Genomic DNA, 22,750 nt, shown 5'->3' on the forward strand with positions numbered 1-22,750 from the left:
CAGGAGTGGGATTACTGGATCATATGACAACTCTATTTTTAGTTTTTTGAGAAAACTTCATCCTGTTCTCCATACTTGCAGTACCAATTTACATTCCCACCAAAAATGTTCTCTTTTTCTCCACACCCTCTCCAGCAATTATTTATTATTTATAGGTAAAAGAGCCTTTATTTTAAAAGTGAAAAGTCAGAGGGACAGAAATATGCCTAAATTGTAAATAACTGGCAATTGATCAGTTTCTGGAATTCATAAAGAAACTTTCATCAAGAGATACAAGAAAGAATCCATTTTAACCACAGAAAGACAAGCTCTGCGATCAGGCAGTCACCCAAGGGACCCACAAAGCGACAATAACCATAAGACAGAGGATCACCCACACAATTTCAGAAACCTGCAGAATGAAAAGAACAATGGGAACAGTTTTCTCAGCCCTCAGAGGAGCAACTATCACAGGAACAATCACCCTGGTGACAGGGTTAGAGGAACAAGACTGCCCTCTCTGGGGGCTACACAGACTCTCCTGGGATGGAGGGAAGTGAGGATGACTCAGCAGTTTCATTTCCTGGTGGGCTGAGGCTCATGGGAAATATGGAGCCCAGAGCACCATGGGAAATGGCTCTTTATATGCTCAGTCAGGATCCCTTCCCTCCTTTCCCCACGTGTACCCACAGGAGGGCAGTACCAAGCTGGGTGAGAACCCCCTGAAGTAAAAGAGTGAGGCCTACAGACTAACAGTGTGAGGCTTGGAGCCTGCAGTGCCAATGTGGTCCAGCGTGGCCTCAGGCCAAACACGCTAGCTCAGGTGGGGGTAGTTCAGTTAGGCTCTTTCAGATTTTATAAGGTTCAGGTTCTGACAGATATCTCATGTTCTGTCAGTTTCCATCAGTTTCTGACACATTCTGTCAGGTTCCCTCAGGTTCTGACAGCTCTATCAGATTCCAAGAGGTTCTAACAAGTTCTGTCAGGTTCTGTTAGATTTGGTCAGGTTCTGACCAGCTCCCTTGGGTTCTGATATTCTCTCAGGTTCCAATAGGTCCCTTCAGGTTTTTTCAGGCTCTATCAGGTTCTGTTAGTTTTCCTCAGGTCTTCTCATTCTCTGGCAGGTTCTATTGGATTTGGTGAGATCTGACAGGACCCTCATGTTCTGACTGATTCTCTGGTTCTGTCAGGTTCTGACAGGTTCCATCAGGTTCTGTCAGCTTTAGTCAGGTTCTGTCAGATTGGACAGATTTGGTCAGGTCTGACAGGATCCCTCAGGTTCTGACTGATTCTCTCAGATTCTGTCAGGTTCAGTCAGGTTCAGTCAGGTTTTGTCAGATTTGTTCAGGTTCTGACAGATTCCCTCAAGTTCTCACAGATTCTCACAGGTTCTAACAGGTATTATCAGATTTGGTCAGGTTCTGACCAGTTCCCTCAGGTTCTGACATTCTCTCAGGTTCCAACACTTTCTTTCAGGTTTTGTCAGTCTCTGGCAGGTTCTATCAGATTTGGTGAGATCTGACAGGACCCTCAGGTTCTGACTGATTCTCTTGTTCTGTCAGGTTCCATCAGGTTCTGTCAGATTTGTTCAGGTTCTGTCAGACTGGACAGATTTGGTCAGGTCTGACAGGATCCCTTAGGTTCTGACTAATTCTCTCAGATTCTGTCAGGTTCAGTCAGGTTTTGTCAGATTTGTTCAGGTTCTGACAGATTCCCTCAGGTTCTCACAGATTCTAACAGGTATTATCAGATTTGGTCAGGTTCTGACCAGCTCCCTCAGGTTCTGACATTCTCTCAGGTTCCAACACTTTCCTTCAGGTTTTGTTAGTCTCTGGCAGGTTCTGTCAGATTTGGTAAGATCTGCCAGGACCCTCACGTTCTGACCAGTTCTCTGGTTCTGTCAGGTTCTCTCAGGTTCTGTCAGATTCAGTCAGATTTGGTCAGGTCTGACAGGATCCCTCAGGTTCGAACTGATTCTCTCTGTCGGGTTTTGACAGATTTCCTTAGGTTCTGATAGATTCCCTCAGGTTCTGACCAATTCTCTCAGATTCTGTCAGGTTCAGGCAGGTTTTGTCAGATTTGGTCAGGATCTGACAGGCTCCCTCAGGTTTTCACACATTCTCACAGGTTCCAATAGGTTTTGTCAGACTTGGTCAGGTTCTGTCACATTTGGTCAGATTTGTTCAGGTGCTCACAGTTTCCCTCAGTTTCTGACAGATTTTGACAGATTCTCTCAGGGTCTGATCAATTCTATTTGTCAGGTCCTGACAGGTTTCCTTTGATTCTGACAGATTCTCTGAGGTTCTGACATGTTCTCTCAGGTTTTGTCAGATTTGGTGCGATTCTGACAGGACCCTAAGGTTTTGATTGATTGTCTCTGATTCTATTAGGTTCTGATAGGTTTCCTTAGGATCTAATAGACTCTCTCAGGTTCTGAAAGTTTCCCTCAGGTTTTGTCAGATTCGGTCAGATTTTGTCAGGTTCTGACGGATTCCTTTAGGTTCTGACCGATTCTCTCGGGTTCTGTCAGATTTGGTCAGATTCTGACAGGACCCTCAGATTCTGAGTGATTCTTTCTGGTTCTGTCAGGTCCTGAGAGGTTCCCTCAGGTTTTGTCAGATGTGGTCCGATTCTCCTCCCTGTGTGACTTGCTCCCTCCTGCCTGCTGGGGGCGCCCTAACCTCACTACTTTTCTTTTGCAGCTCCCAGAGGACCGAGCCCTGGCATCAGCAGAAGTTATTTCCAGAGTTTCTTCGCTCCCAACCTCTACAGGCCCCTGTTGGATTGGGACCCAGCTCATCCACCCCCACCCCAAATTCTTCTCCTGGTGATCTTAACTTTCTCTTCTCTGTTCTCTTGCCCCTCCTCTTTGACCCTTGCTCTTCTGTGCCCCCTTCTGTGGGCCAGACCATCTAAGATCACAGCTAGTCCTGCTCCTGCTGTCTCTCTCTCAGGAGGCAGGCAGCTTGGCCATGTGCCCTCCAGTCAGCAAGCGGTATGGGGCAGAGGGCATGTCCTATCTCCATGCATCCTGGATGTATCAGCTTCAACATGGCAGCCAGCTAAGGATCTGCTTTGCTTGTTACAAGGCTGCCTTTCTGGACCTTAAGCAGCAGCTAGAGTCAGAAGACTGGGAAGATGGAGATTGGGACCCTGAGCTTATGGATAACTCAGAGACAGAGTCTGAGCAAGGGTCATCCCCAGGGATGGGGCCAAACTGGGCGCAGGGCCTATGGCAGCCTGCACAGGGCGAGTCTGTGGGCTGGGGATTGGACACCCTGGCATCAGGCCCTGTGGAGTCAGAAGACATGGACCTAGATGATCACTTTGTGCCCACTGAGCTGCAGCCTCAGGATGCGGCACCCCTGGGCCTGGATGCTGAAGATGCTGACTGGACCCAGGGCCTTCCCTGGAGATTTGGGGGAATCCCTACCTGTTCCCACTGGCCAAGCCCCTCTGTTCCATGGGAGGGGTTTTTCAAAGTGGACTTGCCTCCAGGAGAGCCCATGGTTTTGGAGCTGGGCACCACCCAGGACATGGACCCTGTTGAGGCTGAAGCCTATTTACTGGACCTGCAGATCCTCTCCCTAGTGGGCTGCTATGATGCTGTCTACCTCCAGAAGATGAAGCCAAAAAGGGTCCGAATGACCCCAGGCCAGTGTTGGAAACTGCTGCTGGAGCCTGAGGAGGTGTGGGTGGTGAGACTCCAAGATGCACCCCAGAAGCAGGAACTGCACCACTGGAAGCTGAGCATTCTGGAATCCTCTCTTCCAGGGCAGACTGAAGAGCTGGTGCCTGCAGATTCAGCCCTGCTTAAGAGGGGATTCACCATCCTTTCTTATTCACCCTGGGCCAAGAGGAAGTCTGAGGAGGGGGACTCAGCCTCTAGGCCACAGTCCTCCTCCCAAGGAGTGGATGCCAGCACCAGTGGGCCCAGAGAGCCTGGGGAGAACCTGGCTGCTGTGGGAGCCTCGGCCCTGGGAGAGCTGCCACGTTTCCAGCCCCTCAACCCAGGGTCCCAGAACTGAGGGACTGAGGCCCACATGGTCACCATGTCCTGGCTTCCCCAGAACATCAGAGGCTAGAAGGACTGACCACTCCACAGCAGCCTGGGTAGCCATTAGCAATGGATGGGGACTTGGGCCTGGGGAGGAAGAATGGTGAGTGGCCAGAGGTTAAGAAATGGGATCTACCACAGCCTAACAAGGAAACAACACAAATATCAGTATTGAGGAGAGAAGCCACCTATCATGGAGTTAGGATCATGAAGCTGACAAGGATGTGCTGGTGTGAACAACTGCTGTAGAATGTGGCATGAAGAGCAGGGTGCAGAGCCGTGCCCTTGACTTGTAGAGAAATGTCATGGGTGGGATACATACTCTCAGTCTTGGGTGACAGGGTCACCAGGTGGTCTCTGGGTCTCCACAGGACCCTGTCAGCAGCACTGGACATTCTGGTCTGTAGTGAGAGAAGGCCCGGTTTTAAATGTTGGCCTTTTAATGCAGTTTGACAATTTAGTTCTTGTTTTTTAAAATTTAATAAAGTATTAAGAGTTGTGCATCAAAGCCCTGTCTTGATTCATCCTCAGCTAGTCCTTACTGTCTAAGTGTCCCGGTCAAGTCACCTTTACAGATTTAAGTCCCCTGGAAGCAGGGGACAGAGAGGGGAGCAGCACAGGCCAGATGAGGATTCTGGTCAGTTTTTTGGCTCCTAGTGCTTACAGGTATTTATCACATTATTTATAAACAACAAATACATACACACATGCTTAAAATAACAAAGGGCCATACTTTGAACAATGAGACTGTGTCATCAAATGCAGATTTTAGTCAATCTAAATTTGTGCCCCTGATATTTAAAAACAAACAAACAAAAAAACTAGAGGTAGAACCATGCACAAAATTTGCTAATCATGTTCATGACACGGGGGATGGAAATGGGGGACCATGTGCATCAGCCTCTCCATTCTTTGCACAGACTTACAGGAGAAGGAAGCTTTGGAGGTCTTGTCCAAGTGCTAGGAAGAAGCTCTTAATTGGCGACTTCTTTTCCTTATAAACAACCAATCTAGAGGGTTCCACAATCCTCCGCTGGGAGTTTCTGGTTGGCAGAGCCTCCAGTGATCCAAAGATGAGCTGTGTCCCTTTCAGTGAAAGATGCCAGTCTAAGGGCCCACTCTAGGTGTGGGAGTTGGGGAATTGCTGCTATGTTAGGTATTGACATAGCAGTAAGATCCTTTCATTGACATTTGGGAACAGTCTTCTTCTCTCATATCTTTCAGATGTGAATCTCCAGGCAGGTCTTAAAGACATCTGATGCTAATTAGATGGAGGGAAGGCATTGATGCAGCAGTCACTCAAAACACTTCATTTCAACATGATCTCATAACTCTGTAGGCATTTATCGACTTGGAGTCTGTATTTGAACACACATCTGGCTCTTCTTCCAAATAAAGAGTGTGGTCTTGCCTTCACCCCCTCCTTTCTCTGTCCCTCCAGGTTAAACAGTCCATTTATTCATGGCTCCAGCAAACCCTTGTTTGAGGCAGGCTATCTTTTTTTTTAATGACCCAGCTGCTTTGCAGTACTGCGGTGATGCTGGGGTCAGGAGGAGGCAGCCCTGAAATAGCGCCCAAGCAAGAGTCCCAGCTCTTTGCCAAGAGGCTACAGCTAGTTCCTCAGCTCTTCTCATCTGAAAATGGGGAAAACATCAATTCACAAGGTAATGGCGAAGATGAAATAAGATCAGGTGTATCCTAAAAAAAATTAAACATATAATTTCCATATGACCCAGCAATTCTACTCCTAGGTATATACCCAAATAATTTAATAACATATACCCGCATGCTTATAACAGCATTATTCACAATAGCCAAAAGGTGGAAACAACCCAAAAGTTCATCGACTGACAAATGGAGAAACAAACTGTGATCTAGCCATACAGTGGGGTATTATTATTCAGCCATAAAAAGAATGAGGCTTCCCTGTTGGCTGAGTGGTAAAGAATCCACCTGCCAATGCAGGAGACACAGATTCGATCCCTGGGTTGGGGAGATCCCCTAGAGAAGGAAATGGCTACCCACTCCAGCATTCTTGCCTGGGAAATCCCATGGACAGAAGAACCTGGAGGGCTACAGTCCACAGGGTTGCAAAAGAGTAGGACAGGACTGAAGTGACTAAAGCAAAAACGAAAAGGAGTAACGTTCTGATGCTGCAACATGGATAAATCTTGAAAAGTGTGATAAGTGAATGGAGTTGCCACAAAAGAGTTTGCATTGTATAATTTCACTTATGTGAAATATTCAGAATAGGCAAATCCATGGAAACAATAGCAACGAATGGTTGCCAGAGACTGAGGGAAAGGGGGAGGAGGAAATAATTGCTTAGTGGGTATAGGGTCTCCTTCTGAGGTGATGAAAATATTCTGGAACTAGATGGAGGTAATAGCTGCACAATATTGTGAAAGTACTACAAGCCACTGAATAGTTAACTATGTTATGTGAATTTCACTGCAATTAAAAAAAAATCAAAAGTAAAATATGTAGAACATTGGCCCAGAGTAGGAATAATTATCTGTTCTCTTTTTGGAGGACCTGTGAAGAACAGTGCCAACAATCCCCCCAGCCCCTTCATACCGCTCCAATGTGAATTAATCCACTCTTTCCATTAAAACAGCAACAGTCAACTTTGGCCTTTAGTGGAGACTCTGGCCTTCCCACTGTATACAATTACATGGTGATTTTCTCTCAAATCCAGAGCAGCAGCACAAATAATTATGCTTATTGCTTTCACAGCCTGGGTGTCTGTGGAGGGATATTCCTGTCAGGTGTCCCAAACAGCATTAAAAGTAATTTGTCATTGATCAGCAATTCAAATTTAACTGGATTCTGTACTTTATCAGTCGATGGTGCGCCGGCCCCAGAAGGTCAGACCTGGTGTGAGACTCCATGAGGAACTAGGCCAAGAGCACTGGAAAAAACACAGGACAGATAGGGTGGGGTCCAAAGGGAGGGGAGAGGGCACGGGCATGTGGCATCCCACCGTCTGTGGAGCAGGCCCCTTCCAGAAACATCTGCTGCAGGGCTGGCAGCATTCCCGGCCCTGGGAAGGGCCACAGAGAGGGTTGTACAATGTACGCCATGGTTTTTCCAAACCACCCTGAGAGCAGCTGCCCATCAAGTGAGGTGGGGGTGGGGACCTATGATCCCAGAGCTTCTGGTATTTCTGAGGGAAGCAGGAGGACAGGACTGGCCAGATCTCCTGCTATTCTGTGCAGGGAAGGAGCTTGATGGACACGATCAAGATGTGTGTCCATGTTGCTGACCACAACCAGGCCTGGGGCTCCTCCCACCTCTGAGGGACCTGCTCCAGTCCAAGCCAACCCCTGCCCCTGGGGCCTGGGGGCATCTTTGTGTTGCAGGAGCCTCTGTTTCTGTGGTGGTCCATGGTCTCCAGTGCCCAGACCCTGGGCCCTTGGTGGAAACACTGCAGGAAGGACGAAGCGTCTCCACAAATTGTCCTGCCACAGCAACGATTTCTGTGTTGGGGGCAACATGGGTGAAGCGCGTGCTTTCAGGAAAGGGGTCCCTGCCCCAACCTACAGACAGAAATCTGCTAACGTTTCTGGGGCTTCTTTAGAAGTATCTGTGTTAGGCAGGGAAGACAACTACGGACTGAGACTTCCCTACCCCAACCTCAGGCACCCCCTCACCAGCTGAGGGCTGGGCTACAGTCACTGTTAGTACCTGAGGAGGTGACATGGGGTCCAGATGTGGCCTGTTCCCGTGGGGGCCCTAGCATGGTATGAAGGAGGCATGCACCCCCTCACCTGCAGCCTGACCCTCTGAAGACCCAGGTCTTGGGGCCTCTGGGCCTTGTGCTATGGCTGCTGATGGGCCACACCCTGACCTGCACAGGCCACAGTAGCACAGGGCAGATGTCCAGGCACCCAGGACCTCACTGCACCAGGGGACGTTTGACCACTCCTTGGCTTGAGCTGAGACTGTGGCCTGTTCCAGCTTTAATCTCTGTCTTCTGGGGGCTTCAGCCTTGTGCCTGGCACGGACCCCTAAGATTTAGGAGAATCACTTCCCCCTGCCACGTCCTAGCAGTCCCACAGCACAGAGAGCCCCCTCCTCCAGGACCCCCTCCAGACCAGCCCCCCTCTGTGGTTAGAGGCGATATCTGTCTCTTCTCCTCACTAAGCCAGGAGCCAAACACAGCCCAGATGCAGCTGCCTTTCTGTCTTGGGAAGCCACATGAAAGGTGATCGTGGCTCCTCTCCTCACTAGACCGAACATTTCTTAAAGGCAGGGACCGTGGCGTCACCTTCATCTTCATCGCCATCCTTGTCTTGACCACCAGTGGTTACTGAGAGCCACCAGCACTAACAAGCATAAACTCCTTTAAATCTCTCAACACTCGGATGAGATAAGGTCTACTTTTAGTCACATTTTACAGATGAGGAAACTGAGACACAGAGAGATGGTAGTTCCCCTGAGGCCATGCAGCTGCCCAGGGAAGGCACCCAGATCCACACTGAGGCAGCTGGTGTCCAGATGTCCTTGGCCATTTCCGTATCTGGTCCAGGGCTCTCTGCCTGACTCTGGTCAACATCTAGCCCTAGGAAAGGCCAGATTAGTTGATGTGTGTGGCGTGGAGCACCACAGAGCCTTTCAGAGGGCGAGTGAGCTCATATCTGTCAGGTTAAGAGAAAAAATAAAAGTGCAAAAAGATAGGTACAGTATGTTCCATTTACAAAAATGTTAAAGCACATTATGAATTGCACATGGAAAAGACATGATCAAAAACAAAGTCTGGGAGTCACCACAAAGTCAGGACAGCGGTGCCTCTGGGGAGAGAGGAGAATGGGAACTTGGAGGGCTGGGGATGCATAATTTCCTTAAACAACCATTGGAAGCAAATATGGAAAAATACCATCACTTGAGCTAGACGGAGGCACCCAGGTGTGTGTTATGTACTGAGTGAAGGTAAAAATACTGCCACTGCTGATCGTGGTGCTGCTGCTGCTGCTGATGGTGATGGAGGTGGTGGTAAAGTTGATGGTGATGATGGTCCTGGAGACTTTTAAACCTAAAGTCTATCTGAATGTGCACTTAAATACTCCAGGAGAGACCTGTAGGAACAGGGACCCCCTATCTTGGATTCTGGCTGCAGCAGAGGTACCTCCATTAGTTTAGAGGCCCAGGCACCCCACTCCACTGCTGTTTTCAGGGGTGCGGCTAAAGGGCCTCAGAAGGTGGGTCCCTGACCTTCTGATTTCCCAAGGAAGCAGGAAGAAGTGTGATGGCAATGCTGAGGGGAGCGGTGCCTCTGTACTCTGCTACCTGGACAGAATCAGGAGTTAGAGCCCATGGAGAATGTGAGGACGTGGCCTTGGCTGTCCTGCTTTCAGGACAGAACTGGAGGCCCTGGGGTTTCTACCCCATCTCCTGCACCAACTCCCACTTTGCCATCCCCAGAAGGGCTCTTGGGGCCTCTTCCTCCAGCCTTTTCACTCAGAATACACAGTTTCATGGATTCTGAATTGGGGCCCTTTTCCACAGGCTACCCAGCCTGTATGGCCCGCTGGGACCTGGGAGGCAGCAGCGTTGGACCTGCAGCACCTCTCCTCTAGGCAAAAGGGCCACAGGGCTCCTCCAGGGGCCCCAATGTCAATAATGAGAGAGACAGTGTTGTGTGTACTTGACATTTCTCCTCCCTCTCCCAGCATCCAGCTTTCCTGAACCCGGATATTTACAGTTGGGACCTCTCTGAACTCTCATGCACTTCAGTCACATGGATTGCTCAGAAGCTGGAGGCTCTCTGCTAGTCTATAGGGGCCCGCCTCCAGCTGGAGACCTGGACAGGTTTTAATTGGTTTGATTGCAATACTCATTCCTCCAGCTGGGTCTCAGATCTTGAGTATATGAGACAAGGATTGGGGAAATTGTTTCTGAAATTGAAATCAAGTAACAACATTAGCAACAGCATCAAGGGAAAAATCTCCTAGAAAACACAGTTAGCTACTGACTGCAGAAGGGCCCTGGGCTGGGGGAGGGGTGGCCAAGCAGGTGTGTCCCTTCTGGGACCTCCTTCTGGGGCAGGGGCCCCCCGTTGGGCCTCAGAAAGTCTCTGTCAGTGACTGGTGAGGCTATGTGGGCCATGTCTGCCCAACTCTGGACTCCTTCCAGTCTTTGCTCTCCTGCAAGGAGCTGACTTAGACTCTTACAGGTGCATTGAGGCCTGTTTTCCCTCCACCCCCAGTCCTACTCCCTCCCCTTTCTCTTTCCAAGGCATTTTTCTTAGGGGCTGGGGGGACAGGACAGTGACAAGACGTGCCTCTGACAAGTCTGTGGTCAGGCTGGGTGGGCACCTGTGAAGAGACCCCATGAAGCCAGATTCAGCCTGTGGCATCTCATTTTCCACCTAATTTAGTAATCCAGTTGGAAAAGAGTTCTTGCAGAAAAATGATCATTTCAAAATATAATGAACACATTATATGAAGAGCAAAGCTTTAAAGTCACATTTGGGGAAAGTGGGAGCTTTATGATTATGATTTATGATTTAATGGTCCATAAAAATGAATCAGAGACAGGCTCAGTCATGCAACTCTTTGTGACCCCATAGACTGTAACTCGCCAGGCTCCTCTGTCCAGGGAATTCACCAGGCAAGAATACTGGAGTGGGTAGCCATTCCCTTCTCCAGGACATCTTCCCTACCCAGGGATCAAACCTGGGTCTCCTGCATTGCAGGACAATTTCTTACCATTTGAGCCACCAGGGAAACCCCATTACATGCAGAGCAAAGCTTTAAAGTCACATTTGTGGAAAGTGGGAGCTTTATGATTATGATTTAATGGTCCATAAAGTGAATCAGAGACAGGCAGAGTTAAGTTTGCAAAGAGCACAGTAGATCTTAAGAGATGTAGTCCACTAACCTGAGGACAGCAGCACCAGCTCCCTGCAGGATCCTGGCCCTCTCTCCTCAAGCCCCAAGCCCCACCATTGCAGGCATTCAGGTCCTCTCAGGTCCAGGCTAAGGACACAGTGCAATAGAGGAATAGTTTCAGATAATCTCCCCGATGACGTCCCTTGAGAGGACATATCAGCCACTGTCACCTTCAGGTTTCACAATATTTCCCCCTCCTTCGATTGGCTCCTGTCATTCACACTCAGGAGAGCCCAGCCCCTCCCCTGCCGTCCATGGGGTCTGTCTGACATGCACGATGGATGGGTGTTTGTCCTTCCCTCGTGGTGCAAACAGAGAGGAGGCCATGGGCTGTGTGGCCTGTGTCTCTGCAGGACATCATGACCAGGAGATGAGACCAAGGCTGCTCTGAGATGGGCAGGGAGCTGACCAACACCTAAACAGATGCTGTCCTTGATCATCCATATTTCCCAGCCTGCAGCCCTGAGGGCCTATGTCAAGCCAGGCTGCTCAGTGACCCCAGCAGCTAACCCTGGCTGTGTTCCTGGAAGCTTCTCTCTGTGACCTGGGCTTGCCCTTGGTCACAGGGTGCTTGGACCAAAGGCAGCAGGTGAGCCTGAACACCATGAGGCCGACCAGCCTGAATCACCTGTCCACAGGGCAGGAGGATGAGAAGAAGACCTGCCTATGAGTCCACCTGTCCGAGAGTAGCAGTGGGGTGACTCAGGCACACCCCCATACCAGCAGCCTCCAGGCTGAGGGTCAATGAGGAGTGGACAGCAGTGCTCCCTGAAAACGGAGTCATCTGGAAAAGATCTGACAACTAAGGACGGTTAGGATTTTTCAAAGAAATAAAGAAAGGACCATGATGCATAAAAGGAACAGAAAATTATAAATCAAAATATTCATAGCAGCACTAGCCACCATCACCAAAAGAATCCATCAGGGATGAAGGGAAAAACAAAGTGGTTTATCTTCAATCAGAAGATACTCTTCAGTCTTCACAGAATACTCTTCAATCTTGAAAAGGATGGAAACTCTGACCCTTGCTACAACATGAAGGAAGCTTGAAGACATCGTGGCAAGTTAAAGAAGCCAGACGCTAAGGGACAAATGTATGGTCCCACTCACAGGGGGTCCTTAGAGTAGTGGAATCCATGGAGACCAAAGGAGAATGGTGGTTGTCAGGGTCTGGGGGAGTGGGATGTGGAGTTGTCAAATGGGGACTATAAAAGGTTTGCCTTGATAAAAGGTTTTGGAAATACTGACGAGTGCAGATTATGAATGTCTTTAATGACACTGGGTCCTGGCCTCGCATGGGTCTCTCAGAACCACCCTCCACCCAGTGCGTCCCCACCAGGTGCAGGGGAGGGTCCAGGGCTTGACTGACAATCTAAATCCGAGTCCCAGGCTCAGTGTCCGAGAAACTGAGGGGTGGTGGAGTGCTGAGGGCGAAGGGAAGCAGAGACGCTCCGCGGTGGGGCCAACCAGGCTGGACTGAACTTCACCCCACGTATGCGTCTGGGGTCCCAGCTGCGACCGTGATCTGCCCTCTCGCTTTGCCACCCCCCCGCTACCGCCCCTGCTGCCCTCCCTTCCCCGGGCCTCCGTGGCTCCCCCCACCGCAGCGCATCCTCGCCCCCTCTCCAGCCGCCCCCCTCCCCCGGGTTATTAATATCCGGGCCGGGCGCTGGGCCGCCGCGCATTCCCAGCTGGCAGTCGGGCAGGTGGCGGCGACGACAGGGGCCTGGGCGCGGAGCGCGGCTCTCCGGGCGAGACCGGCGGGCGGGCTCCCCTCCACCACGCGCCCCTGGAAGCCCCCACGTCCTCTGCGCGCCTCTACCGGGCAGAGCCCTCGGAAAGGTTTCCGTGCCGCGCTGAGCGTTTGGAGACGCTTGGCGACGAAGCGCCAGTCCAGAGCACGACCCCGGGGGGCTCGGCGACCACACCTGACTGCCCGGTGACGGAGGTGGGCGTAGGCACTGCGAGGGTGCGGGGCGGGAGCAGGGGCAGGGACCCGGGGCGCGGGGCGCCCTCCCCGCCGGCCCGCGCCGTCCCCGGCAGGATCTCTCGGCCACAAAGCCCTCCCAGCGCCCCCTGGGGAGATGCGCGGCGCTTCGGAGGGTGGCGAGCGAGCGTTGAGGTGTACGCGGTGGGCTCGGCGGCTGTTTCGCGTCCCTCCTGGGAGGTCCTCCGCCAGGTTCGCGGCAGCCCCTGCGGGAGGGCTCTGGAACCCCGACCACTGGGGACTGCGGCCGTGGACGGCGCCTCGAGCCGGTAGGAAGGACCCCAGCTCCCCTCGCCAGGCCCGACGCTGGGCCAGGTCCCACGGGCAGGGGGCCTAGGACAGCGTCTCTGCACCCAGGTTGCCCATCTGCACCGAAGGCTCAGACCACGCCACGCCGGTTGGACAACCCGAGTTTATCCATGTTAGTGCGAACGCTGTACCTGTAGAGGGAAAAAACCGGGAGCCAGTTTTATCCCGCCACATTATCCCTGGATGTGGGGAGATCGGGAGATAAAGGGGCCTCTCCTCTCATTCAAGTATTCAAGATTTAGCTTTTTTTTTTTTTTTTTTTCTTATGAGGGTAATTTTCAACAGTAAGCACGGGTCATGGGTATGCAACTCCAGGAGTTTTTACATGTCTGTGCTTAGTCGCTCAGTCCTGTCTGACTCCTGGGGTCCCCATGGACTGCATAGCCCGCCAGACTCCCCTGTCCATGGGGAGAATACTGGAGTGGAGGAAAATGCCCTCCTCCAGAGGATCTTCCCAACCCACGGATCAAACTCAGGTCTCCCGCATTGCAGGCGGATTCTTTACTATCTGAGCCACAGGACACCTGTGTAACCAGCGCCACATGAGGACATAGCAAAAGTCCATTCCCTGGAGTGCTCTCTGGTGCCCCCTACCAGTTGGCACCCTCTTCAACCACTGGTAGAGATGTTGCCTTTTCCCCAGCTTCAGGGAAAGGGAATTACAGTGTGTACTCTTCCTGTGTGCTTCGTTTCTTCCCCAACCCCCCAACTCAACTGAGCATATTTGAGTTTCATCAAGTTGTTGGCTGTTCAATAATTTCATTTTCTTCATCGCCTTGGAGCATTTTTATGGGGGGGGGGTGTGTCACAGTTTCTTTATCCACACTACCATTCATGGATGTTTGGGTGGTTTCCAGATTCTGACTGCTATGAACGTTCTCACTCTTGCTTTTTGCAGCCATTTGCACTTATTTTTCTTGGCATAAACCTAAGAGTAGAACTGCTGGATGAGAGGACAGACGCGTGTCCAACTTTACCGAGGGTGCCAGTGTTTGCCACAGGCGGCTGCACTGCTCTCGTCCTCCACTAGCAGTTCAGGAGTTCATTTCCTTCATGTCCTCCCAGCAGTTTTATGAATTTCCTGTTCAAATTTTGTCTTTTTTTTTCTTTCAGTTGAGTCATTGGTCTTTATTGATTTGTAGTTCTTTCACGTATTTTGATTACTAGTTCTTTGTCTGATATGTGTCTTCGGATTATCTTTCCCAGTCCATGGTTTACATCTTTTACTCTCTCAGTGAAGTTCTTAATTTTCATGAAATCCAATTGGTGGGTCTTTTACTACAAGCACTTTATGCTCTTTTTTTTTTTTTTTTGAGAAATTTTTCTTTACCCACGGTAGTGCAGATATTCTCCTACATTTCTTCCAGAGCTTGATTAATTAATTGATTTAATCTATTACATACGGGTACACAGTCCACCTTGAATTGTTTTCTTGTGTGGTGGGAGATAGGAGTCAGGTTTATTTCCCCCATGTGAATAAAGGAAGATTATGAGGGCTTTCCCCTCTTTATCTAACATATTTTCCTATTTGAAATTTAAAGTTGGCAGATATTACTTTTGCAATCTGAACAAAATGTACTTTTTTAAAAACATGCAGGAGAACTAAATGGGGAGGAAGACACAGGGGTCAGCCCGGCTTCTCTGCCCTTCACGGATGAGGAAGTGAAGAGGCCTAGTGAGGACTCCTGGTTCATCCAGGAGTGAACCATCCTGGATTATGCCTGCTGTGCCCTGATTTTCAGGAAAGGCCAGCCAGCTGAGAGGCCTTTGAACTTGCATTGTGGTCAAGGGTGGGAGTGCTACTGGGGCATGCATGGGGGCAACTGGTCTGGGTGGTTCTCTGGTCTCCCTGGATAGCTGGGGAACTGAGGCAGAGTGTTAGAGTTCTGCACCGGAGAGTCCCCAAAGGGGCGTCACAGTTGGTGAGCCCTGTCCCTCTGCAGGCCTCCCCAGCCCGGTGGGAACTGTGGCCTCTTATGGCCTCTTGGGAGTGGGAAGGGGTGCCTGACCTGCATCTTTAATGAGCATCCTCTCCCGCAGGACAAGCTTGTTACCCACAGATGCCCCCTCTCTGCCTAAAGGAGCAGCCGGCCCCAGCCCCAAGCCCAGTGTGAGGTGGCAGAGATGGCACTGAGCCCAGAGCCATCGAGCAGGTTCCCGGTGCCGGCTACGATGGGCAGCGCCATGCCCGAGCTGCCTGGTGCCCCCAATGCGTCCTTCAACAGCTCGTTGGCCAGCCCAACGGAGCCCAACTCCCTGGAGGACCTGGTGGCCACGGGCACCATCGGGGTGGTGCTCTCGGCCATGGGCGTAGTGGGCATGGCAGGCAATGTGTACACGCTGACGGTCATGTGCCGCTTCCTGCACGCTTCGGCCTCCATGTACGTCTACGTCATCAACCTGGCGCTGGCGGACCTCCTCTACCTGCTCAGCATCCCCTTCATTGTAGCTACCTACGTCACCAAGAGGTGGAACTTCGGCGACGTGGGCTGCCGCATCCTCTTCAGCCTGGACTTCCTGACCATGCACGCCAGCATCTTCACCCTGACCCTCATGAGCAGGGAGCGCTACGCCGCCGTGGTGAGGCCGCTGGACATGGTGCAGCGTTCCAAGGGCTACCGCAAGGTCCTGGCGCTGGGCACGTGGCTGCTGGCACTGCTGCTGGCACTGCCCATGATGCTGGCCATCCGGCTGGTCCGCAGGGGCCACAAGAGCCTCTGCCTGCCAGCCTGGGGCCAGCGCACCCACCGCGCCTATCTGACGCTGCTCTTCGGGACCAGCATCGTGGGGCCTGGCGTGGTCATCGGGCTGCTCTATGTCCGCCTGGCCCGGGCCTACTGGCTGTCGCAGCGGGCCTCCTTCACGCAGACGCGGCGGCTGCCCAACCCCAGGGTGCTCTATCTCATCCTGGGCATCGTGCTGCTCTACTGGGCCTGCTTCCTGCCCTTCTGGCTGTGGCAGCTCCTTGCCCAGTACCGCGGGGCCCCACCGCTCGCTCCCCGCTCTGCCCGCATTGTCAACTACCTGACCACCTGCCTCACCTATGGCAACAGCTGTGTGAACCCCTTCCTCTACACGCTGCTCACCAAGAACTATCGTGACTACCGCCAACGCTCGCTCCACAGCAGGGGCACCGGTGGGCCTGTGGGTGTCCGCAGCCTCCCGCAGGGCCACACCCGCTGCCAGCGCGGCTCGGGTCGCTCCGTGTCCTCCAGCAGCCAGCAGGCCACTGAGACCATCGCGCTGTCCCAGGCGGCCCGTGGGAGTCTCTGCGTCTGAGCAGCCCCAGCCTCCCTGTGGGCCCTGGGGGTAGGCCGTGGGGAGTGGCCCCCCGGAGCCCAGTTCCTTCCTGGACCACCCTCCCCACTGTCTGCCGCCCTCCCCCAGTCCTCTTCCAGAAAGCTCCGGGCTCTCCCTCACCCCTCACTCACTTCAGCTCCATCAGCGCAGCCACTTTCCTCAGAACGCCCAGAAGTGCCCCCTGCCCTGTCCATCTGTGAGGGTCTGCAGGAGGCTCGGGCCCAGGGCCAGCTCCTGAAGACCGTGGTGAGTGGAGTCTTCAGCGGCCCCCTGCAGACCTGAGTGCGTACCTGACGTGGGACCAGCTACACTGTGGCAGGTGACACCATGTCCCCACACGAGCTGCCTGCCTGGGACGCCCCTCCTGGCACGAGCGCGGCCGCAGTGGCACCCGTTCCTCCCAACTGCCATGCGGTTCCATCCCTCACAGCTTCAGCACCTGGAACAATAAACGCCGAGCTCCCTGAGCCTTGTCTGCCGCAGCAGTGTGGGTGGGCTGTCAAGGGAGGCAGGACCCCCAGGACGACCTCCTGCACTTGGAGGAGCCCGTCTGCCTGACCGGGGAGGGGACACGTCTGGCCGTTCGGCCTTCCTGACATGGTGGACGGGTGCCGTCTGGCCTGAGCCAGGCCCTGGCTGTGGGGCCTGAGACGCTGGGGCGACTGAGGCGGGGAGCCACCGGTCTCAACCTGCTCAGGGAGGACGGGCGGCTGGGACAGCACTCCAGGGCAGGAACTTGGAGCCCAAACTGAAACCATGAGCCAGAATTACTCTCCTATTTGCAGCTCACCTCCCTCTCCCTCCCCAGACCTTGGGGGGACGGTGGGGGGTGGATCATATACAAGGCACATAGGGGTTTAATCTCATGCCTCCTGTGTACAGCATCCCGGTTGGACCTCCTGTGGACACCAAGACCATCAGGCCCTGCCCACAGAGAGCCAAACCCACGGGGAAAGGTTTTGGACCTACCCCAACCCCTATCCCACTCTCTGGCAACCAGTTCACTCCACACATGCCCCTAATTCACATCCCACACCTGGGCCCCAGCCAAGGCTGCACGCACACCAGACTCAAGGCCTTGGCTGGACCCTAATGTGTGGGCAGGAGGAGATCTGGCCCCTAAGTATGGAGTGTGAGGGGCCCCACTTGGGACCCCCAATGTTTTGGGAAGAAAACAGCCCAAAGTTTTCACCTTGATCAAGACCCCAGGTCTCTGCTTCCTGAATCCTGACTCCAGGATTTACCCAGAAGGCCTCAAACTTGGAAAACAGAGACCCTCCCCCACCCAAGTGTCCCTGCAGTCCCCATTCATCTGCACATGTGAAGGTGTTCTTTGCACTATTTCTTGGCGTGATGCTGAAGAACTTACATTTTTGGCCCCAAATTTAAGACCTGAGTACCCTGATTAGCGCTCCTGGGTGGGCCGGCCAAGCTTCCACTGCCAGGCCTGGGACAGCTGCGGGAGCTGTCTTCCCACCTCCCACTTAGAAGTGCCCCCCACCATCCTGCCAGCCTCTGGGGAGCCTCATGATAACAGCCTGAGTGTTTCAGAGTGCTTAAAAATGTCCAGCAGGCTCTCATGCCTGTGTACTCACTCACACAGCCACGTGGAGACTCCTGGCCTACTACATCTTGGCCGACCTCTCTGGATCCACCGCCCACAGCCCCTCCCTCTCCCCTCACCACAGGCCCCCAGGACCCACCAGTCAGGGACCGGTGATTTATGGAGGCTTAGTCTGGCTCAAGACCCACAGTCATCCGCCCATCAGGCATGGTGCCTGGCCCTTGGCAAGCCGGACAGCAGAGAGCCCTGGGGTGAGGGGCCAACCAGGGCGAGCTTGTGTGTGGCTAGAATAGGGCTCTAGAATAGCAGGTCAGGGCTCCTGTTCAAATGCTACAGCTTTATTGGGGCAGTTTCACACCATAAAACTCACCCACTGAAAGTACAAGTAATGATTTTCAGTGAAAGGACAGAGTCATGTAACCAACATCACAATTCAGTCTCCAGGCATCTGTCAGGCCAGGTGTGCGTGCACAGTTGTGTCTGACTCTTTGTGACCCCATTGGACTGTAGAGCCCGCCAGGCTCCCCTGTCCTGTCAGGCAGGAAGCTCCAAAGAAATCAACCAATAAGACAGATGTATAAATATTAAAACGTTCTTTGAAGGAATAGGCATAGTGATTAAGGGACTGGCATGTCTGGGATCCATTGGCAGGTGGGGCAGCAGGCCTGCGGGCTGGAAACTCAGGCAGAAGACACTGCAGCCTTGGGGCAGAATTCCTTCTTTCCCAGAAATCTCAGTTTTTACTGGAAGACCTTTAAGTGCCTGGAGGAGCCCCACCCACCATGTTCCGGGAACAGACGCCCTTTTGTAGCGTGGGCAGAGCTGAATGTGCCCCCGTGGATGAACACGTGTTGGTTGTGGGCATTTGAGGTACTTCCACCTTTTCCCTAAGTGAACAGGGCCACTGTGACCACCCGTGTGGCCATGCGTCTGGTGCCCCTCCAGTCGCCCTGCGTGAGGGCTCCTGGCCTCTTGGTTTCATCCTGCCCACCCTGCCCTCGCTCTGGGCAGGCACCGTTTTATGACAAAAGAGCAGCTGTTCTGGGTAAACTCGGATTAGAAACAGGTGGCCCTGTGATGGTGACCGTCTCTCAGAGTCACGCATCTGCAGGGCTGGGGCCCTAGGCCTTGCTCGATGGGTGGTGGCAGGCTGGTGGGGGGAAGGGGCACCCTCCTTCCCATCCGTATCACCTTGGCTCCCAACAGGGGTGAGTCCAGGCTTCCTTACCTCCAGCTCTGTCCCAGGAACCTGGAGTGTCCCCACCTGGTAACACGTACCGAGGGAGGGGCAGGCAGCAGGACCCCTCAGGAGAAGGGGACATCATCATGGCCACCTTCACTGTGGATCGTCTTGGTTCTATGGGTCGTCTGAACCCTTATGACCAGTTTCCCATGTCCCCAGAAAGGCACTGGACAGGTCACTACCCCACATCCCCACAACCTGGGGAAGGCCATGACCAGGTCTCCTGTCCCCTGTCCCCAGGAAGACACTGACCAGGCACATCCACAGGCCTCACATCCTGCTGGGAGGCTGGGGCTTCTCCAAGGGCCGAGTATTTCCCAACAGTTCAAAGGCAGGGAGGAGGGCTTTGAACCCGGGGTTCGCTCTGCAAATTGACTTGTGTTTTCTGGAGCTTAAGACCACAGGGCTTTGCTGGAGATCTGGCAGTGTGGACACCATGGGAGGCAGTGTGGATGCCATGGGAGCAGGTCATAGGGAACAGAGCCAGGGAAGCCCCAAAGGGATGTTCACCCCTGGGCGCTGGGGCCCTCTGACCTTAACCCCCACACACCCCAACCACAGTTGGGGCCTGATAAACCCTGGGGCCTGTGGTGAGGGGCCTTGTCCTACAGAGCCCTCCCTGGGGTGGGCTGCTCCCCGCCTGCCTCCTGTCCCTTCCCTGCCTGCCCCAGAATCTCAGGCCCCCACAGGTGCCACTGGGCCTGGGCCTCTGCTCAGGCATCCTTCCCGCATTGTCAGGGTCCCCAGTGACCCAACAGTCTGTACTGGACGTCCTGGATGACAGCCTCTGCTCCTCCTGAGCAGGAGACCACCAGGCTTTACATGCAACTGGGGAGGGAGGGAGCGGGACATGGGCCACCACTCCAGAAAATGGTGACAGTGTCCCTGTCCACTCCACAAGCATCAGACCCAAACTGAGCTGCTGAAACCAGGTGGAGGTCTCACCTGGGGCCACCGCCTTGCTGGGCAGAGGGGCCAGTAGGGAGTGTGGAAAAGGGAGGAGGGAGGGAGGAGGAAAGGGAGGGATGGGGGAAGAGAGGAGGAGGACGGGATGGTAAGTGAGTAGGGAGGATGGGAGGTGCAGCGGGTGCTCCTCTGCAACAGCACAGGATGTCAGGGGCTAAGAGGACCTGCTGTCTGAGTCCAGCCCAGGCCTCCAGGGCCGTGGTGGTTAGCAGTGGGGATGAGCAGGCTGTCGACTATCTGATGGATGAGCATTCAGGCTGAAGGTCACCCAGGGTGATGGATGAGGTCTCGGCATTTAAATGCCAGCCACCCAACCTCCAGACTTGCAGATGAGGAGCCAAGACGCCAAGGCCAGGCTCAGTGCTGGCCACAATGCTCCTGACAGCTTACAAAGCACCACTGCACTCACTTGGGTCCCTGACCACTGCCCAGGGCCACTGCCAGCCCGCACCCTGCATTGGGGGAATGAATTTCTTTTCATAGATTGCCGGGATCCCTCTGTGAGACACTAACTGTGCTCCAATGGAATGTTTTGTGAATATGGATTTTGTTCCAGCAGGGCTGCCGTGAATCTGGGTTAATAGGGTACAGGCTGGATGGGGAGGTCTTTGCTAGGGTTGGTACGTGAAGCTCCTCTGGAAGACCTTGGGCACAGGGCCATGGGGACTAGGTGCCCAACTGCATCAGTGCCAGGCCTATGGGCATGTCTCCCCATCACATCCTCAGCTCCTGCACCCTCTTCCCTGAGTTTTCCCACCCCACTCCCCTTAGTTTCTATAGCGAAAACAAGGAGTGGGGACAGTGATCAGGCAGGCTGTGGGGTCTGTGACTAGGACAGTGGTGGCCGGCACCCACTGGGGAATGAATGAATGAATGTATGAGTGGACAAACTATGTCCCTCTACGAGGGACCTGCTGCCCTCTCATATTCTGTCGTCTGTCCTCCTGGAGATGGTGGAGGGGGGAAGGAACCAGGGGCGGATGAGTTCACAGCCGAGTTCACAGCCAAGCTCGCAGGAGGCAGGGGCATCCAGGAGCCTAGTGGTGGAGGCTCTGGTGATGGATTTACCAGGTGCAGGCACATTCCTGCCCCGCAGGCCGGACAGTTTCCAAGAGGCTCAACCTTGGCCAGGATTTGGTTGCTGACCCCGCGGGCTTTTTCAGACAGGAGAGTGGCCTGTCCCAGTCCACAAACTTGTGCTGGGAGTCCCTCCCTCCCATCTTCCTTGGGTCCCCAGGGGTGAGAGGCAAAGAGAGCCCAGCTCTCGCATCAGCACACACAGTGCTCAGAGTCACCGGGCTACACGCCCGAGACTGCCGCACTTGGTGTAAATTTCTCATCAACAAAGAAACACACACAGGCCAAGTTTCTGCTACCCCTAATTTTTTCAGGAACTCATTCTTTGGGAATTGGATTGCACCTACAACCAGTAGACACCGCTGTTTACCTGCCCAGGGAGTTCTCTCTGCTTTTGTAGACCATCCTTTTCAAATAGAGCTCGGGGGGTGGGCAGTACCAGCGACAGGGGCCCTCCCTGGTAGGGTGGCCCAGCCAGTTGGCAGAGACCTGAACTCTCACCTGATTCCACACCTGAACACGCCCACCTGAAGGGCCAGGCTTGGGGGCAGGATGCTGGGGTTCCTTTCCAGCCTGGAGAAAACCCTTAGCTCACAGGCACCTCCACTTACATACCCACCAGGCAAGAGAGAGGAGGGAGCTCAGCCAGCAGAAGGTGGGAGCCCCCACCCCACATAGGGGGTGGGGATGGCTAGAGTCTAGCCTGGGCTCTATACATCCACAGACCACCAAACTGGGAATATGAGAGCCCCGGGGCCACCTGCAGGAGCAGGTTTTTCCATTGGAATTCCAGACGGATGACGCTCTGAGCAGGAAGACCGAGAGGTTGCCAACGGCCAGCAGCCAAGAGCACCAGACTCCTGCCTTTCCCAGGCTGGCCGAGGGCCCAACCCTATGCAGGGGGTGGGGTGGGGGGTTCTCCTGGGGCCAAGCGAGGAGAGCCCCATCCCCTGAGCTGCACAGGGCGGGCCCCCAGGCTGGATGGCTCTGTCCTGCCACCGTTCCCCTCCCGGAGCTGTGGAGACGGAGGCCTGGCGGGCCTGAGTGCTGAGCGGGATCAGAGCCAGGAGGCAGCTGGGTGTTCGGTGGCCCAGGAACTCCAGTCCACCTCCTCTGCCCTTCCTCCATGTGCAAATTCCCTGGCCCCCCAGGAGGGCCCCTCAGCGAGCTCACCATTGGGTCATCTTTTTTTTTTTTTTTTTTTTACAAAATTCTGTTTATTCTCACTTCACAGCTGACGAACCAGGCCACGCGGGACCCACAGGAGCCAGGAGCACCCATCCTCAGCTCAATGGGTCCACCCCCTTTGCCCTTCATGGCCTGGGGCACCCCGCAGTGTGATTGAAAGCCCAGAGCCTGGTCTCAACCCAAAACT

The 22,750-nt window shown here is 53.7% G+C and overlaps 2 protein-coding genes across 2 annotated transcripts; both read left to right on the forward strand.

Moving 5' to 3' along the window:
- The first annotated feature begins 2,951 nt into the window (after window positions 1-2,951).
- Window positions 2,952-4,007, forward strand: LOC122419576 (testis-expressed protein 19.2-like). The gene has a single exon (XM_043438076.1). The coding sequence runs from the start codon at window positions 2,952-2,954 to the stop codon at window positions 4,005-4,007; it is 1,056 nt and encodes a 351-aa protein (XP_043294011.1).
- An 8,605-nt stretch (window positions 4,008-12,612) lies between these two features.
- UTS2R (urotensin 2 receptor) lies at window positions 12,613-16,822 on the forward strand. The gene is made up of 2 exons (XM_043464131.1): window positions 12,613-12,877; window positions 15,266-16,822. The coding sequence occupies exon 2, from the start codon at window positions 15,350-15,352 to the stop codon at window positions 16,502-16,504; it is 1,155 nt and encodes a 384-aa protein (XP_043320066.1). The 5' UTR covers window positions 12,613-12,877; window positions 15,266-15,349; the 3' UTR covers window positions 16,505-16,822.
- The last annotated feature ends 5,928 nt before the right edge of the window (window positions 16,823-22,750 follow it).

Source organism: Cervus canadensis, chromosome 1 (assembly GCF_019320065.1).
Source record: "Cervus canadensis isolate Bull #8, Minnesota chromosome 1, ASM1932006v1, whole genome shotgun sequence".
NCBI lineage: Eukaryota > Metazoa > Chordata > Mammalia > Artiodactyla > Cervidae > Cervus > Cervus canadensis.